The 19532-nt window shown below is 44.3% G+C and overlaps 1 protein-coding gene across 5 annotated transcripts in view; it reads right to left on the reverse strand.

Moving 5' to 3' along the window:
• Positions 1–19532, reverse strand: part of SYTL3 (synaptotagmin like 3) — an 85184-nt gene that overhangs the window by 37389 nt on the left and 28263 nt on the right. For all 5 annotated transcript variants that reach the window (XM_044761529.2, XM_070483449.1, XM_044761531.2 and 2 more), the window contains 2 exons: positions 1532–1583; positions 194–263 (listed from right to left, as the gene is read on the reverse strand). In XM_044761529.2, the coding sequence (XP_044617464.1) occupies positions 194–263; positions 1532–1583 (122 nt within the window). The remainder of the gene's footprint in view (positions 1–193; positions 264–1531; positions 1584–19532) is intronic.

Below are 19532 nucleotides of genomic sequence, written 5' to 3' on the forward strand. Positions count from 1 at the left end.
GGAGGCACAGACACTGGACAGGGCCCAGCAGTCAGGCCGGCATTCCCTGCCTCAATTCATGACCCGTTCCAGCCACAGCTGGACCCCTTTTGCCATGAGGTTCCTGGCACAACCACTCAGGTCCCCTTCTTCCTCTCTCTCTCTCTCTCCCATTTCGCCTTCCCTAGGGACGCACAGAGAACAGACACATTACCTTGCCAGGGCTGCCACTGCACCAGCTTTCGCTGAGAGGAGGCGGGGTGGGAGGAACCACAGAAATTTTACTGCGAGGAAAAATACAGGAAAAGGAAATAGGTTATGAACCACATAAATATTAAATACACATCTTACAAATACGTGAGATTCGTCATCGTCCTGTAATTCAAGTTCTCTGCTTTTTATTTTTAGCTCCTCACTTTTTAGCAGAAAGTCCAGCAGCCCTGTTTGGATCTGCTCCTTTGTGCAGGGCATTATTTCCCAGTATCTGAATGTGGGAAACAAGCGTCACAGGGTCTAACGTCTGCGCATCGCGCTCCATCCATGTGTCCTAAAATAGCTGGGGGGCTCGGAACCCAGCTTTGCCGTCTGCCTGCTCTGGAACCCAGACTCCACACATGTGTGGCTTATGGGCTTGCGTGTCCTCTCAGTGGAAACCATGCTAGCAGAAGTGCCCAAAATTGTTGCAGATGTAAAAATCGACCATGAGAGGAATTAGAAGTTCACACTAAAAGAAGCGGGAAAAAATGAGGGCGTAAAGAATGAAAAAATCCTGAGATTGGAAAAATCTCATCAAGGGCCAAAAAAATAGCTGCTAGAGGGGAGCTTTCCATAACACTTGAATAAATTCAGTGTAATCAGGTGTGTAAATTATTGCCAGCTTCGAGACTGCTGGTGTTTAGAATTTTGTGACAAGAAGTTAACATCTCTCAAGCCGTTAGTCAATTCCACCAATGTTTAATCCACAACGTCTGTAAGGTGTCAGGCTCTTGAGCAGGACGTTGGAGGGATGGCTGATTCATAAAAGCAAATGCTTGGTTTAGAATTTCCTTTAATGTGCCCTCAAAAAGAATATTTAGCTTCCTAACAATATTTCAGGAGAATTTTAGAAACGAAACAGGGGCCGGCCTGGTGGCATAGTGGTTAAGTTCATGCGCTCTGCTTTGGCAGCCCGGGGTTTGCAGGTTTGGGTCCTAGGCATGGACCTACACAATGCTCGTCAACCCATGCTGTGGTAGTGTCCCACATACAAAATAGAGAAAGACTGGCACAGATGTTAGCTCAAGGCCAATCTTCCTGACCAAAAAAAAAAAAAAAAGAAACAAACAAACAAAACGTTTAGTGAGAAAATAATATGCTAGCTCCTAGAAGGCTTTTCATAAGAATCAGGAAACATCTCTGTTTGAATCTTTTGCAGGCACTTTATCATTAAAAAAAAAAGTAACATTCCAAAGTGGTGACATCTGAATGTCAGCGATCTATAAGTTCTTTCAGCATGTCCTCTGTGCTCCAGTGCCAGAGGGCCCAGGACGGCCTGTCCTTTCTCAATGCTCACCTCAGTTTCTGATAAGATTGCAAGAGCTTTGCTCCAGCTGTCTCGTGTTTTCCTGGAAGAGATATCAATAAAGGTCACTTATTAGTAAGAATATAACTTAGATGATGCAAATACAGGAAATAATAAATTAAAATTATTATTTTTCTAATATTTCTTGCAGTTAAAAAGTAAGAGACCATTTTGGGGGACTAGAAACGCGCTCAAGTTAGATTGTGGTGATGGTTGCCCAAGTCTGTAAATTTACACAAAATCATTAAATTGTACATTTAAAACAGGTGAATTTTATGTTCCATAAATTATATTCCACTAAAGCTATTGTTAAACACACAGACACACAGTAAAAGACGTAATTGCTGGGAAGGGCTGTTTTTATTAAAAGTCGATGTTGGATTAGATTTTTTAAATCTGGATAACTTGAACAATAGTTCAAGTTTTCAAGCTTCCATTTGTTCCTTTGGAAGCATTTCACAATTAAATGACTATATTCTTTTAAATGTTCCTTGTTATGGAGATTAAATTAATCTTTAAAAAAATGTAATCTACTTATTTCTCGTTAGAGAAGCTAATAATTCCCTAAATAAGACTGCGTCTGAGATAGTACTCTTTTTGTTTCCAGAAAGGGGATTTTATGATGCATCAAGATCTCAAAATAGAAATTTACGTATTCAGAGTTCTGTGAACACAGTGTTTCCTGGCCCAGCGCATAGGGAGGGGTCAGCCCACCCAGCCCGCCCAGCCCAGAGGCTGGAAGGCCACTCTTCTGCTCAGGGAAGTTCCCTGGAGGGCCCCACGCTGCCCATCAGGCAGCAAGAACCACAGACCTGCCATCCTAGGAGGACCCACTAGCTCCTGTCTTGTGTGTTCTTTGCAGAGAAACTCCTACGCATTTGCATCATCTCCGTAAGACTGGAGGAAGGCGCAGAGAGTAAGAAGATCAGGATGCACAGGGAGGCTTGGCGGGGTGGGGGGCAAAGGGCTCTGATAGCAAGCCCCAAACCTTAAAGCCAGAAGCAGCTGACCCCTCACTGACCCTGAGCAGTGCAGCCCCAGGGTGGGTTCCTTCACTGGCACTGGCCTCAGGGAGCTGGAGCCCTGGAATGACAGCTCCACTTCTGAGCCTACCTGCCCCCGTGCATTTTTCTGGAGTTCACCCGATTCTAAAAGGAGTCTGCAAGCCCTTCCTTTCCCCCACTGAGAAATACTAATCTCTAAGACAGAACAGAAAGGCCTTGCCCAAAGACTGGTAGAACCAGCTCATGGTGGTGAAATCCTACATCTGCAGGAGGCACCAGAAAAAACGGGGGCAAGGCCGGGAGCAAAAAGAGAACCACCCTCACTGCATCATGGCCCTCGCGAAAGCAGAGAAAAATAGCGGAAAGAGAAAGAAAAATACGACACTGTTTATCCAGCAGTCCTGGGCGGAAACGCAGACCCCAAGGGACCGTGCATTCCAAGCCTTCTTGTGGGCTGTTTCACAGCTGACTGTCGCCTTCCACCCCTTCCCCACTGCCCCGCCGTCTTCTGCCCCTCATCACCTTGCCCCTGGATCCTTGCAACATCGTCCCCCAGGCACAGCCACCAGAGTTACAGTCCCTCCCCACAAATGCGATGCTATCACTCCACTGCCTAAAGCCTTCAGTGACTCCCTATTGCCTTCGCCTTAAGTCCAAACCCCACTTGGCATCTCTGGGCCTCCACACCCCACCTGCGCCCACCTTTCCTGCCGGTTTTCCCATGACCTGTGGGTCTAGACCTGTCTGCTCCAGCAACAGCTCCTTACCCTGGGCGTTGTCTCCTTCCTCCCCCTGACCCCCACCCCATCTCCTCGTGCTAACTGCCCAGGCATTTCTACCTCAGGCCCCATATCTCCATCCTAAAAGCTCAGCTTAGTCCCCGTGGGTCACGTTTCACATCTCTAAATACCCGTCCTGAGGTCCCGGGAAGCCCTGGCCCGCACACGGCTCTCTGCTGCCCCCTGCCGGCTGTCGCAACACTGGCGCTGGCTGGCCGCTGTACGGGGTCGACCAAGCCTTTCTGTCAGGGCCAAACAGTAAGCGTTCTAGGTCCATTGGGTCTCTGTCCCGAGTAGCCACCTCTGCCCTTGCGACAGCAGGCACAGACAGCATTAAAACGTGGGCATGTCCTTGTGCCCATAAAAGTTGATAGACATGGAAATTTGAATTTCATATACTTTTTATGTCACGAATATTATTCTTTTGACTTTTTGACCACTTAAAAAGGTTAAATTTGGCTTCCTGGGGGTGTAGTGGTTAAGTTTGCGTGCTCCACTTAGGTGGCCCGTGGTTCGCGGGTTCCAATCCCAGGCGTGGACCTACACACCACTCATCAAGCCATGCTGTGGCAGCATCCCACATACAAAACAGAGGAAGATCGGCAACAGATGTTAGCTCAGGGCCAATCTTCCCCAAGCAAAAAGGGGAGGATTGGCAACAGATGTTAGCTCATGGCCAATCTTCCTCACCAAAAAAAAAAAGAGAGAGAGTAAAATCCATTCCTAGCTCAACTGAACATACGAAAACAGGCAGAGGGACAGGTTTGGCCCCTGGGTCCTAGTTGACTTCATGTCCTTGCTACTCCAGGGGTGGGCAGTGACGAGCAGCAGCAGCACCAAGTGGGAGCTTGACAGCAAAGCAGAATCCCAGGCCCAACCCCAGCCCTGCAGATCCGCCACCTGCTCACTGAAGTCCGAGCAGCTCTGCCCATACGCTGTTCATGTCCATGTTACTTCTTCTTCTCTCCTATCCCTCAGTTGTTTCTTACCAGAGTCTTCCTTAAAAGGCACTATTTACTTTTCGTTAACATATTTAAAAAATTCATTAAAAAAATTCACGTAAATCCCACAGGAAACTGCTCATAGCACGATGTCTCCCGAGGTCTCCCGAGGTCTCCCGAGAGGCAGGCTGCTTGGAAGTGGGGCCCTGCCTCTCTGCTCTGGCAGCATCGCTAGGCAAGTGGCTTTACGGGGGAGCAGCTATGGGTCAGAGGCCCCTATCTTCGGCTTCCAGGGTGCATGCTGGAGGCACAGCTGACATTTATTAGGGGCTGACTGTACTGGGTTGTCACCACGTGTCACCCCAATTTTATAAAGGAAAACCGAGGCTCAGGGACATTGCATAACGGGCCCCAAGTCACAAAGTTTACCCATGACAAAGCTGGCTTTTGCACCACGACTTGCTACAAAGTCACGCACAAATAAGGCAGGGCAGGACCGGGGAAAAGAGAAAATGGGTTAACGGATGGGTGACAGGCATGTGGCGGGCGGGAGGCAGGTACCATTCTTTCTGCTTTTGCTCAGGTTTGAAAATAGTCATTGTTAAAAGCAAGGAGGAAAAACGACCACATACACACCAATGACCAAGTTCCTGAAAACTGTAAGATTTCTTAATTTTACATGTTTTTTTTTTTTGTATTTGTCACATGTATCTTATCCTGCTTAAATTTTCCGGAAACAAGGCCTGTGTGTGTCTGTTGGAGGCATCGAGCCTTGGGTGTGAGGGCCGTGGGGAGAGAGGGTGGGCAGTTAGTGTGCGACAGCCCCTCACCCCTCCATACCCCTGCCTGCACTCAGCTCTCCTGGCTGCTCTCCCAGCCCCGCCTCCACTCCCCCGTCCAACCCACCCTCCAGCCAGCACAGGGCCTGGCCCTCCCTCCCTGCTTGGAACTCGCAGCCTATGTGGATGCAGATGAAACTGCCTCCACGCCTCTCCTGGAAGGATGTGTTGGACTCCCAACCCCTGGCACCTGGGGGTGTGACCTTCCGTGGAGATAGAGTCTTTGCGGATCAAGTTAAGGCGAGGTCGTCAGGGTGGGTCCTAATCCTCTCTGACTGGTGTCCTTATGAAAAGGGAGAATTTGGACCCAGAGGCAGACCTGCACAGAGGGCAGACGATGAGAAGATGACCACGTGAGAATAGGGGCAGAGACGGCAGTGATGTGTCCACAAGCCCAGCAACACCCAGGATTACTGAGAATCAGCAGAAACTGGAAGCGGGGAGAGGGGTCCTCCCCTAGAGCTGGCAGAGGAAGTGTGGCCCCTCCGACACCTTGATTTTGGACTTCCAGCCTCCAGAATGGACATACGTTTCTGCTGGGTGAAAGCCACCCAGATCGCAGGACTTTGTCACAGCGGCTGGGGGAAACTCCTACAGGGGTCCTTTGTGGTTTGGTCCCTACCTTCCTCTCCAGTGTCACCTTCTCCACCCTCATCCCATTCGTAGGTCCTCGTCAAGCTGAACTCCCCAGACGCCCCACGCCCAGTAGGTTCTGTTCCTTCCATGCTCCTTGGTCACACGCCTTCACAGCCCTTCTAGGAGCTCATTCTCGGGAATTTTGTACCTGTCTCTTCGTAGTTGCCATGCGCACTTCATTAACACTCCTCTGACTACTCTGTCATCCTCTGCACACGTGTCTGTCTCTCCCACCAGATGGTGAACGCTTTGAGGACACGGCCTCGTCTCGTGCATCTCGGTGCACCCAGCAGAGGGCTTGCCACGCAGAGGTGGTGTTTATAAATAGCACAACAATAGCAATCAACACAATTTCAACAATAACGATAGGCGTTACCTCACTGGAGCCGCACAGCCAAATAGGTAAGAAAACAAGCTCATCGTTCTTTCACACTGGGCTTGCATGTAATTTCATCCACTCATCCATGTTAATTGTGTGTAATACACACAGCACTTCACGGAGATAAGAATGAGAGGGGCACAACGTCTGTTCATAAGCAGGAGCTTAAGGAGCTGTAAGGATCCACCCGAACTACAGAACGGAGCTGTGGTTTCTAGATCAGAAACTGCCCTGCAATTGGTACAAGCATGTCTGTGGCAAGTCATTATATATCCACGCCCCAGTGCAAGTCGGTCAACCAGCCAGACGTGTCGTCATAGGCGGCTGAGGGGCCTCACGCCCTGAACTGTAGGATCCATGTGGGTGGGTCTTCTTCCAAGACTCCATCGTTAACTTCCCCTCCTCCCCTGTGAGGCCCCACAGCAGCCCTCGGTTAGAAAAGTCACCCACACCCATATAGCCAGCTGTGGATCCAGCTGTGGAGCAGAAAGCTGGCCTGGCCCACAGCCACCTCTCTGCTGGTGCCCATGGAGCGGGAGCAGCATCCTCTGTAGGAAACCATCCCCTGGAGTTCCGGGGTGACCCAAAGGAAAGAACAGGAAGGACCACCCGCACGGAGACCCCCCTGGGAACTCTGCAAATGTGCGCCTTCCTCAAGATGCTTTTGTCCACCCTTAGGAGTTGGTCATAACATATGGATTTGTTAGATGAACACATTTTGCTGCATCTTCCAGAAAAATCATCACAACAAACACACAAATGTAGGATGTCTAGGACAGTATTGAGCAGTACCTCTTAGATATAATAACAGTACTCTCTTAGATGTGGCTCCTTGGTGTAGTGCCCAACCTGCACAACTATATGAGACAGTCCTGAGGGTTGGCCCACCCTGGATCTTGAGTGGTGAAATGCTAGAAAAGGTTGGAGGGAGTGTTGGACAATTACAGTGTGTTTTAGAACAATAAAGTTTTAAACCCATCTTTGGCTCACGCAGGCAAAAGGGAAAAAACTTGAAAATATTTGATCTAAAAGTCCCTCAGCATGTAAAGAATCATGATATCCTGTCATATATGGTTTCAGAGCTGGATTCCAGAGCCAGTTTAGGTATATTTTAGTCCTTAGAGAAGTTTTGAGCTTAGATATACAGGGGCCAAGACCCTAACCCAACACGAAAGAAGATATAGTGCGTGGCTATGAGTCAGCAACCAATGCCTTCCAGGAGAACAAAAATTAATAATGGTAGATTTATAATCTTGTTGGCAGGAAGCATCTCTCATCCAGTGTCCCTCTGCCACTAGACATCACTCTTCTGCTTAGCTGCAAGAGAGGAAAATAAATTTTCCCCTTAATTAAGCTCTCTATATTCTATCAGCAGGAAGTCTGGATGCTTTCCATGTTAATAATCATTGTCAAGAGCTCGACGGGGCTCTTCCACTTGAAGTTGACGGCAACTGGCTCAGGTTTGTGGAGGACCTAGGACAACAGTGTATAAACTGCTTATCAGCATCCTTAGATTTTCTCTAAAAATTCAATATGGGTTTTAGGAGTTATCTATCCTAAAGATTCTGGGTATTAATCCCTTATCAGATACGTGATTTGCAAATATTTTCTCCCCTTCTGTGGGTTGCCTTTTTACTCTGCTGATAGTGTCCTTTGATGCGCTAAAGTTTTTCATTTTGATGAAGTCCAATTTGCCCATTTTTTCTTTTGCTGCCTGTGCCTTTGGTGTCATATCTAAGAAATCATTGTCAAAGCCAATGTCACCTTCCCTCCTATGTTTTCTTCTAAGAGTTTTATAGTTTTAGGTCTTATTTTTGGGTTTTTGGTTCCTTTTGAGTTAATTTTTGTAAATGGTGTTAGGTAAGGAGGCAACTTCATTCTTTCACATTGGATATCCAGTTTTCCCAGCACCTTTTATTGAAAAGACTGTCTTTTCCCCATTGAATGACATTGGTACCCTTGTCAAAAATCATCTAACCATATATGCACAAGATTTTTTCTGGGCTCTCTATTCTCATCCATGGGTCCAAATGTCCATCCTTGTGCCAGTGACACACTGTTTGGATTACTGTAGCTTTGTAGTAAGTTTTGAAATCAGGAAGTATGAGTCTTAGAGCTCTCCTCTTCTTTTTCAAGAAACAAGCAAAATAACTCAATTCAAAAACGGGCAAAGGACTTGAATAGATGTTTCTCCAAAGAAGATATACAAATGGCCAATAAGCAGATGAAAAGATGTTTGACACCATTAGTCATTAGGAAAATGCAAATCAAAGCCACAATGACATGGCCACATGGAAAACAGTATGGAGGTTCCTCAAAAAATTGAAAATAGAACTACCATATGATCCAGCCATCCCAGGGAGGCTCCTTTCACATCTAAAGGAGGTGAAATTACTATCTCAAAGAGACATCTGCACTTCTGTGTTCATTGCAGCATTATTCACAGTAGCCAAGACATGGAAACAACCCAAGTGTCCATTGATAGATGAATGAATAAGAAAAATATGGTAGATCTATACAACGGAATATTAGTCAGCCATAAAAAGAAGGAAATCCTGCCATTTGCAACAACATGGATGGATCCCGAAGGCATTAGGCTAAGCGAAATAAGTTAGTCAGAGAAAGACAAATACTGTATGACAACATTTATATATGGAATCTAAAAACATCAAACTCATAGAATCAGAGAGTAGAATGAGGTGGTTGCCAGGGACTAAGGGGTGGGGGAAAGGAGGAGATGCTGGTCAAAGGGCACACACTTTGAGTTATAAGATGAATGAGCTCTGGGGATCTAATGTATAGTCACCATGGCGACCAGAGTCAACGAGACTGTATTGTATACTTGAAAGTTGCTCTGAGTAGAGCATGAAGTTCTCACCATAACCACAACAAAATGGTAATTACGTGAGGGGAAGGATGTGTTAACAAACCTTACTGTGGTAAACATTTCACAAAATGTACTTGTACCAAATCATCAAAAAAAAAATCCATACCCAGAAGTGAGTAAATGTCAGGCTTGTAGACAGCCAATAAATACTGAGTGAATGACTGAAAAAAAACCCACAATGAGATATCACTTCATGCCCATTAGGATGGCTCTTATCAAAAAAACAGAAAACAGCAAGTGCTAGCATGAATGTGAAGAAATTGGAACCCTTGTGAATTGCTGGTTGAAACGCAACATGAGGCAACTTCCATGGAAAAATGGCATGGCAATTCCTGAAAAGTTTCAACAGAGAATTGCCATTTGATCGCGCAGTTCCACTTCTAGGTATAAACACAAAAGAATTGAAAGTAGGAACTTAGATATTTGCACGTTGATGTTCATATGAACGGTATTATTTACAATAGCCTAAAGGTGGAAGCAAGCCAAGTGTCCGTTTATAACGAATGAATAAACAAAATGTGGTGTATATATATACAACGGAATATCACTCAGTATTAAAAATGGAATGAAATTCTGACACATGCTACGACCTGGAGGAAACTTGAAGGCATGCTAATTGAAACAAGAAAGACACCAAAGGACAAATATATTACGATTCCATTTGTATGAGGTACCTACCTAGAGGACTCAAAATTACAGAGACAGAAAGTAGAACGATGGTTGTCAGAGGATGGGGTGGGGGAACGGGGAGCTGTTTTTTAATGGGTCTAGAGTTTCCGTTTCGGAAGATGAAAAAGTTCTGGAGATGGATGGCGGCGATGGTTGTAGACCAGTGTGAATATTCTTAAAACTACTGGACTGTACACTTAAAAATGGTTATAATGGTAAATTTATATTATGTATATTTTACCACACAGCGATAAGATGAACATGGAGTTCTCAAACTCAAAATGATTTCTTATTTGATTTAAGAATACATGTGTCTGGTCTTTTAAAAAATGTATTCGTATAAAGAGCTGGTTTAATATCCAATTGTCAAGATATCCCAGGAAACTGCCCTAATCGGTAGTTTGGTCTAAACATACGAACACACGAATTCTCAGTTCGAAATCCTATTCGGTTCAATGATTTCCCCTTGGTTCCCCGATCTGTTCATTTAAGTAGGAAAAATAATGATGGTCATCAAAACATTGTTGTATTTGATCTGCTGATCATCTAGAGCAGAGGTCAGCAAAAAGTCAGGCAGAGAATTTTAGACTTTGTCAGCCGTACAATCTCTGTTGCAGCTATGTACTCAACCACTGTGTTGCAAAAGTGGCCACAGACACGAGTGAGCATGATTGTGTTCCAATAAAGCTTTATTTACGAAAACAGGTGGTGGGCCATATTTGTACTGCATGCTAAATAGTTGGCGAACCCCCAATGGAGGAAGGAGTGTGAGGTGAAATAAAATATTGACTATCCTCATATCTAGCCTACTTAATCATGGTTCCCCACTATGCCAAAAGCAATGGCTCAAAACCCAAAAGAAGCAAGTGGATAGTGAGGTAGCCATGACAATCCAGGGCCAAAGATGTAGGCTGCCTAAGACAGCCTCATCATCAAAGGGTGGTGGACAGGGCACGGAAGATGGTGGAGAGGTGGAGATAAGAAATGGTTCTGGTAGGGACTCTGGAGCTCAGAAGGCCTCAGGGAACCCCCAATCTCTTGGTGAGAGAGTTGAGATACAAAAACTATATATCTGGGTTGAATTGGTGTCTTCAAAGCACCTTGGCCAGTCTAAGCAATTCAATTTTTGAGTTGCCACTGTGAACAAAGCCAAAGGCATCACGAAATCAAAGATGACAAAACTCAAGAATCTGCCTCTGGAAGAGTATTACCTAGAAACACGAGAGGGAAACAAAAGCTTTGAAGGTCAAGGTTTCTCCTTCACTGCATTAATCCTAAGCTCTGACTTGACAGTCTCTGTTCTAACCAGGTGGAACAGACCCGTCTAAAAATCTCTTAGGGACGCAACAAGCTGGGAAATCACTTCCAGGGTGCACACTCCCTTCTGCGGGTTTGTGTTCACTTTGTCTTTCCTTTTAAGGAGAGTAGCAAGGAGAAAATATTCAGCAGAGTGAAATGCCATATTTTCTTTAAAATAAGACAAAAGCATATACAAAAATTTTATATGTGGGAAATAAACGTGATTTCATAAGGATGCTCTGTCACAAAAGTAAGCACTAGGCACTCGATTTGTAACTTACAGAAAGCGTTACTGATTTGTAACTGACAGAAAGCTTTACTGCACCCTCCTTGTAGACTCATGAATTGAGGGTGGGAGGTCTTTACTGAGCCATAACCAGAGAGGCGATCAAGTCCCTACATCCTTACTGGGTATCTACTTCTTTTAGTTCATGAGCCTGAGTCTTTCAAGCCCACGCAGCCAGGCGGATGGTGTCCTGATAGCCCTGTCATCAGAGGGACTACAGAATAAAACTCTGAAAAAGTCATGGGAAGAACTAAATTACATTTACTAGTGGGAGGGGGTGATAAAAGTTATTTTCCTTCATAATTATTAGACATCGTATTGTCCTTATATATATACATAATGGATCATTGAGACCATTATCAGAGGCTGTGTTACGGTGCTGCCTTCTTAAATTATTTTATTTCCCCAGTTACTAACAATAGAGTAACAATCACAATCGATTGTTTATATATTACATTTAACCATTTTTAAACTTAAAAAAGTATTAGTATTAGGGCCAGCCTGGTGGCATAGCGGTTGAGTTTGCACGCTCCATTTCCACAGCCCAGGGCTTGCTAGTGTGGATCCCCAGCGTGGACCTACACTCCACTTAACAAGCCATGCTGTGGAGGCATCCCACATAAAATAAAGGAAGATGGGCACGGATGTTAGCCCGGGGCCAGTCTTCCTCAGCAAAAAGAGGAGGATTGGCAGCAGATGTTAGCTCAGAGCTAATCTTCCTCACACACACAAAAAAAGTATTAGTATTAAAAGTATTAGTACTGCCATCTTTCTGCTTTTAAGCTTTAATACCAAGCAATAAAACGCTACAGCTGGGGGGGCGGGGGGAGTAAAATATATGGATTTACAATAAGGAGCCAGAAGAGGGCAGTATCTTTATATGCTTAGCAGATGCCAAAAGAATAAGTGAAAATCAGTTTTCAGTTTCAGTTTTCTAGTTATTAGTGATGTAGAAAATTTCCATCATAATGGTTTATTAAATTTGCTGCTTCACCAGTGGCTCTCAAACTTAAAGTGCACAAAAAGAATTATTTGGGGACTTAAATATACACTCTTGGGCCCACCCTGGTCCCACTGAATCAGGAATGTTGAATTTGAAATAGCTCACAGCTGATCCTCGAGCAGGGGTCTCAGAAGACACAGGAAAAACCCCTGTGCAGAGACTGTGCAATAGCTGAGGGTGGAGGGGCGGGAGGCGACAATGCCAGAACGGCTGGGGAGCTCTCCAAAGACACTCTCTGAAGGTCTGTACGATCATCTGATGCACCGCAGAGGAACCCCAACTATGGCATATGAGGAAATATTTTAAGACAACAAAACTAAATGTTGAATTATAAAATCTTAGATTAAAAAAAAGCCAGCATGTAATCAGAAAAAAAAACCTTTTTTTCTTTTTGGAGGAAGATTAGCCCTGAGCTAACATTTGTTGCCAATCCTCCTCTTTTTGCTGAGGAAGACTGGCCCTGGGCTAACATCCGTGCCCATCTTCCTCTACTTTATACATGGGACACCTGCCACAGCATGGCTTGACAAGCAGTGCACAGGTCCACACCCAGGATCCAAACCCGTGAACCTGGAGCCATTGAAGTGGAAGGTGTAAATTTAACCGCTGCACGACTGGGCCAGTCCCAGAAGAAAAAAAAAAAAAACTTTTAAAGAAAGCAAAATATTTAAAATACTTTTTGTACCATCTTCCTGCAAAAGGAACACTTGGGGTTCATTTTTCTTATTTTTAAGTCTTTCCAATGGTTGGAAAATTAGCAGAACGAACTGTCACAATTGATATCTATTATTCTTCATTGGATTATTACTGATATCTTGTCTGCTTTCAAGGAAATTTGGGGAGTATTTATCTTAAATAGCACGTATCCAATAGGACCATTAAAATAGAGATAAGTAAAAGTGATAAAAAGAAAATTGATGACAGAGGGCAGAACGATTCCTGGAATTCCTTTGACTGGACATTAAATTTAGCCTAGGTTTCCGGATGCCAAAAATGAAAAGACTATAAATTTTCATTTTTAGGTGCTTACTCCACGCTGGGCACTGACAACCACACTGCTACATCTCCCAACAGCTAGATCCTTACATCCTTCATTCACTTACTCATTCATTTTCTCACAGCTCCTACCCTCAATTTAAAATCTGGTTAGGACAGAACTGCCAAGAGTTGCAGGTGAAGGGAGCAGCATTCATGTGGGACCTCTGTGGGCCAAGCCCCTGGAGCTCAGGGCTGGGGGACAAGGTGAGCGGTGCCCCGAGGCTGTGTCAATCAAGGGTTCTGGGTTACAAACCAATGGGAGAGGGACCAGTAATGGAACTGATGGTGTGGGAAGATTGGTGATTGGGAGAAAAAAATAAAATTATATCAGGCAGCCTGATATATTGTGGAATTAAAAGTAAATAAAACCATAAAAACGAGAAGAAAAATGTGGATTTCTAAGCAATTGTAGGATAAGGAAGGAGTTTCTAAGCATAAGGAGCAAAGAAAGAAATTATACAGGAAAAGGTAAATTTGACCACAAGTAAGAAAAAAGCCTGGATGTCAAAAAAAATAAAGATATGTGTGTAAATAACATGGCTAATAACCTTAACCTATGGAGAACATCTACAGACGGTCAAAAGGTGGAAAAAATGCAATCTCATTAGTAATTAGACGATTTCAGATTAAAACAAGAAATCATTTTGGATACCAATGTGGTTTTACCAAACTGACAAAGTTGTTTTGTTTGTTTGTTTTTAAGGATAATTCCTCCTGGTGAGGAGGGCATATCCTTTCTGGAGGCAATGTACCTAATCTCTCATCTTGTCCTTCCGTTTCTAGAAATATTCAGAGATGCGCCCAAGATGTATCTACAAGGATGTTCATTGAACTTTTATTTATTTTAATAAAACTATAAATTCCCAAAAATGTAACAGCAAAACTAGAAGTTCCCCAACTATACAACACAGAGATTTGGTTAAATAAATGATGTCACTTTCCAGTGACAGAATGAGATGCAGTTATTAGACATCATATAGGCAATGATGTTTAAGGATATGGAAATACGTTCTTTGTAAATTATTATGTGAAAGAATATCAGTTTAAAACCATACATACAATGTTATCCCAATTGTGTAAACATATTAGTTTGACTCACATAAAATTACCTCTATTCAATCACTTTTTTACCTAAAAACATCAATTTCTTATGGTTTAATCTAAATACTTTTTAAAATGTGTGTGTATATATAGTTACATGTGTGTGTATATATGTGTCTGTGTACGTATTCCATATGCAGAACAGGGTCATGAATATGTATGCATATGTATATATTCACATACAGACACATACACATGTATACATGTACACTCACAGAGACACATATATTCACCAAAGAACAAAAAAGATATACACTGAAATGTTAACAATAGTTCTCAGGGTGAGGTCACTGTATTTTCAACATTACTTGTTGGGCTTTTCTTTATTTTTCAATTTTTAAATGAATATATATTACTTTTACATTCAGAGCAAAATCGGTAATATAATTTGAAATCATGTTTCAAGGGACAGGACTTAATGGGGGCCAGAGTGTGGCAAGAGGGTGACCCGCCTACCCTGCCAGGGTCATGTAGATGAGCACACATATCCCAGAGGGTAATTTGGCAAAACAAATCAAAGGCTTTCAAGTATTCACTCATCAACCAGTCATTCTTCTTCTAAGAATCTAGCCAAAGGAAATCAACAGAGATGCCAAGATATCCCCTGCAGGATGTTCATCATAGAGTTATCTGTAATACGCAAACTTGAACACAATGATACTCACCCTGACAAGAGGGAACAGGATGTGTAAACAGTAGTGCATCCATCTGACATATTTTATGCAGTTGTCAATATATGCTGGAAAAAATCTTAATAGCATAAGGAAATGTTCGTGCTAAGTTGAATTTTAAAAGTTAGATAAAAACCTATACCTAGTCTGATCACAAATATGTTTAAAAAATTGATGTTTGTATGCACACACACATATGCACAGCATCATCTAGAAGGAAGACCGGAAATATGCATGTGTGTAATGAACGGTACGTTTGACAAGTGATGGGATTTTTATTGCCTTCTGTATACTGTCCTGTGTTTCCCAAATATTCTGCAATGAGTATGCGTTACTTCTATCATCAGAAAATAAATAAATTATTTTAAAAGAGGAAAGAAGTCTCCCTTTTCATGAATGGAGGATGGAATATGGGGGAGGCAGGTGGAGTGATGGGGACCAGCTGGGAACTGCTGCACTGGATGGGGCAGGGAAGGGCAAGCGGAAGATTCAAGAGACTGGGGAGGCAGCAATGCCAGGATTTGCGGACGGACTGGCTGGGGGCATGAGGAAGAGAGAGGAGGCAGGCATGATTCTCCAGTTTGTGGGTTGGATAAGGAAGACAGGACGTGGTAGCCAGCCTCGTGATGGTCCGCAGTGATGCTTGCCTCCCGATGTTCACGTCCATGTGTGTGGTCCCTCCCACCCTGAACAGAGCTGACTTGTGTGACCGTAGGATATAGCAGAAGTGGCAGGGTGTGACTTCTGAAGCTAGGCCATAAAAGATATTGATAGAGACAGAAAGTAGAAAAAAAGTTACTAGGGCCTTTGAGGAGGGGAGGGAAGGGGCGATTGTGGGATGACGAAAAAATTCTGGAGATGGATGATGGCGATGGTTGCACAACCATGTGGATGTACTTAATGCTGTTGAACTGTACAGTTAAAAATGGCTAAAATGGGGCCAGCCCTGGTGGCCTAGTGGTTAAGTTGGGCACACTCCACTAAAAAAAAAAAGAGGAAGATTGGTATGGATGTTAGCTCAGGGCGAATCTTCCTCAGCAAAGAAAAAGAATTGCTAAACTGGTGAATTTTATGTCATGTATATTTTACCAGAATAAAAAGTGTTTTTAACATTAAAAAGTATTGCAAGCCTCTGCCTTTGTCTCTCTTGGATCACGTGCCCTGGGGACAGCCAGCCACCATGTTGTGAGGACACTCAAGCAGCCCTGGGGAGGGGTCCAGGTGTGGAGGAACTCAGGCCTATTGTCAACAGCAGCACTGACTGGCCAGGCAGGTGCGTGTGAGCCCCCAAGAAAACAGATCCTCCAGCCCCAGGCAGGCCTCCAGTTGACGATAGAAAACATATAAAATAATTTTGTTAATTGCTTAAACCCACTAAGTTTTCGGGGAATTTGTTATCCAGTAATACATAACTAATCCATAGAAAGAGATATAGATTTGAGCCATCTCATGCCCTTTCACGGTTTAAACCACCATCTCATTTTTCTAGCTTCTACTTAGTATGTAGAAGGCTGGAAAGTACCGCGTTCACACCGTTACAACAAAAACACTAGATAATACACAGAATCACAATTTTTATCAAACACATCAGAGAGCCCAGGTTGCAGCTGGCTCCCTATTAGGGCCCAGCCGGGGGTGCTAGAGAGAGACCAGGAGTCAGGCGCCAGGGGAGGGTCTTGCCTCTTCCTGCTCGCCTGCTGGTCCTGCTGGCACGCACACAGCAGGCCCGGGGTGGCCCTGGGAGGTGTCTGCTTCCTGTAGTCACTACCACCTATGTCCCCTCAGGGTTCCCTTTTTGCCTTTTCGGTCCTCCAATAATACCCATTTAACCAGTTCCCTAAATTAAATTCCCTTTGTTGAAATCTCCACGTGGTTTGTTTTCCTAACTGGCCCTGAGCTGATACAGCACATGAACTCAATTCAACTCATCAATGATCGTGCCAGGTTCTCGTTAGGGGCACAGACACAAGTGACTTGGGGATCCCACTCGTCCAGATAAACCTTCATCATCTGACCCTTGTTCACCTTTCCTGACTCGCCTACCAACCTTCACTCCACCTGTGGTCCAGCCACAAGACTACCTGTAACCTCACCCCCACCCCAACCTGGCATTTTTCTCGATCTCTGCATGCTTTTTGAGCCTGACTGGACTGAAATCGGACAATAAGAAAATGAGACCCCTCAGCATTTGAGGAAGCATCACAGAGAAGGAAGGAATTTGTTTTCTTTTTCGTTCGTTTATTTGTTTTATGCCTTGAGAGAAACGGCAAGAGAAAAGAATGAATTATGCAGAGGCTGACTGACTTTCATTTTCTAATTTCTTTTTTCTTTCTGATGTTTTCATTTTGGGGGAAAGTCACAGACAAGAAAGAGAAACCCAGGAGGTCAGTGTCATTTCTTTCCTACTCCATCCAACTCAAGTAGGCCACTGTGATAACCTGCTTTATCTACTCAGAAGAGGAAGAAGGAAAAGACGACGAGATGGGAATGCGTGTGCTTGCGCACACACACGTGTGCACACGCACATGTGTGTTTGGGCCTGCGAATTAATTTCCCTAACTGAAATAATAATGCTAAAACGTCCAGCAATGTATAGAAACAACTCCAGGAGATGCCTTCATGAAGGTGGTGTTGAGAAAGAACAGAAATTTCACCCCCTACAGTCTTATTGTTTATCAACTAGGAACAGAAGTGAAAAAATGAGACGCTGATCTACCACCTGACGAAGACCCCAGTCCCCCAAGGAAAAAGCATTTTCAAGAAACGAAATAAATGGGGCTAGCCCGGTGGAGCAGCAGTTAAGTGCACACATTCTGCTTCAGTGGCCCAGGGTTCGTCGGTTTGGATCCCAGGTGCGAACACGGCACCACTTGGCAAACCATGCTGTGGCAGGCATCCCACATATAAAGTAGAGGAAGATGGGCATGGATGTGAGCTCAGGGCCTGTCTTCCTCAGCAAAAAGGGGAGGATTGGCTTAGGGCTAATCTTCCTCCAAAAAAAAAAGAAAGAAACTAAATAAAGTAATAAAACTTAGAGAAAGACCCCGTGCTGCCCTGCTTACCTAGAGTACACACTAAGTGGGGATGATAGCCCCCAAAGCTGGTACTTGGAGGATGAAAAAATCATAGATTTTACAATAGTTTGTGGCATGCTCCAAAAGGCATATGCAATGTATCTGGGATATGAAGCTTTCATGGATGGGTAGTATTTAGGGAAAAAATGTTAACAAGGCTGTTTGGGGACAGGAGAGAGGGCGATAATGAACAGAGTGTTGCAAAACGCAGGCCCAGATGAAGTCACGTACGCTGGCTGCATTATTCTGCTTGAGCACTCCCATTAGTATTCCATTTCCCTCCAGATTTCTAATAAACTCAGCAGAAATATCACTTTTTCTTGAGTAAGAGGGTCAGGAAAATAATCCAGTGGAGAATCTAAGGCTGACCCAACAAGGACCTCCGTTGACAGTGCCTTTTATAAAAGCTGTGTGACAACCCTCAAAACAATGGCTTCCTTTACTTGCCAACACATTTTTGGTTGAGGCTGAGTAGCTTATTTCTTTACCTCAAACCATCACTTTTTCCAAAAAAAAAAATTTTCCAGCGACCCTATTCCCTCTGGGTCAGTCTAGGCTTCCTGGCGTGCAGTCCTCACTGTCACACATCACAGAGCAGGGTGCCACCCACGCTACAGCTACGGACAGATGGGAAGCTCAGAGCATGCTGCCTCCACTTTATTTTGATGACACATGTGTGCCCTTGTCTGATAAGGTGTTCTCTTGTCTGTACAGCTCACATCCTCTGACACGGCACTTTTGTACCCAAAGCACACTCAGTTCACTCCTTTCAAGTCCTGGCTACCGATTACCGTCACATCAACTTTGCAGATACTTCCTAAGACCTTCATGGTACAGGGGCCAAATACACACCTCCATTCATATGATCACGACATGCGCTCACGTCATAATCATCAACATCCGCTAAACTCTAGTGCTGTTCACACGCTGTGGTCTTCAGTGCTCCGTTCGATCATTTTGATAAGGATCATAAGCGAGGTTTTGTGCTTGGTGCTGTAAGGGACTAACAAGACTTTAAAAGCCCCGTTACTGCTTGTGGAAAGAGGAGGGCAGAAACGATCATATAATAGAAGGCACTTTCGACAATTCTGGAAGAGATGTACAAACCAGAGCTGCTGGTGTTTTGAGGGAGGGAAACTTTGCTCCCAGAAACAGGATGTCAGGGAAACTTCCAGGCCAACCGGCAGAGTTCAGCAGGTAGAAATGCATGTGGAGGGGGTCGGCCCCATGGCCGAGTGGTTAAGTTCACGCGCTCTGCTTTGGTGGCCCAGGGTTTCGCCAGTTCGGATCCTGGGTGCAGACATGGCCCCGCTCATCAGGCCATGCTGAGGCGGCGTCTCACATGCCACAACTGGAAGGACCCACAACTAAAAATATACAACTATG

Source organism: Equus asinus, chromosome 1 (assembly GCF_041296235.1).
Source record: "Equus asinus isolate D_3611 breed Donkey chromosome 1, EquAss-T2T_v2, whole genome shotgun sequence".
Taxonomy (NCBI): Eukaryota; Metazoa; Chordata; class Mammalia; order Perissodactyla; family Equidae; genus Equus; species Equus asinus.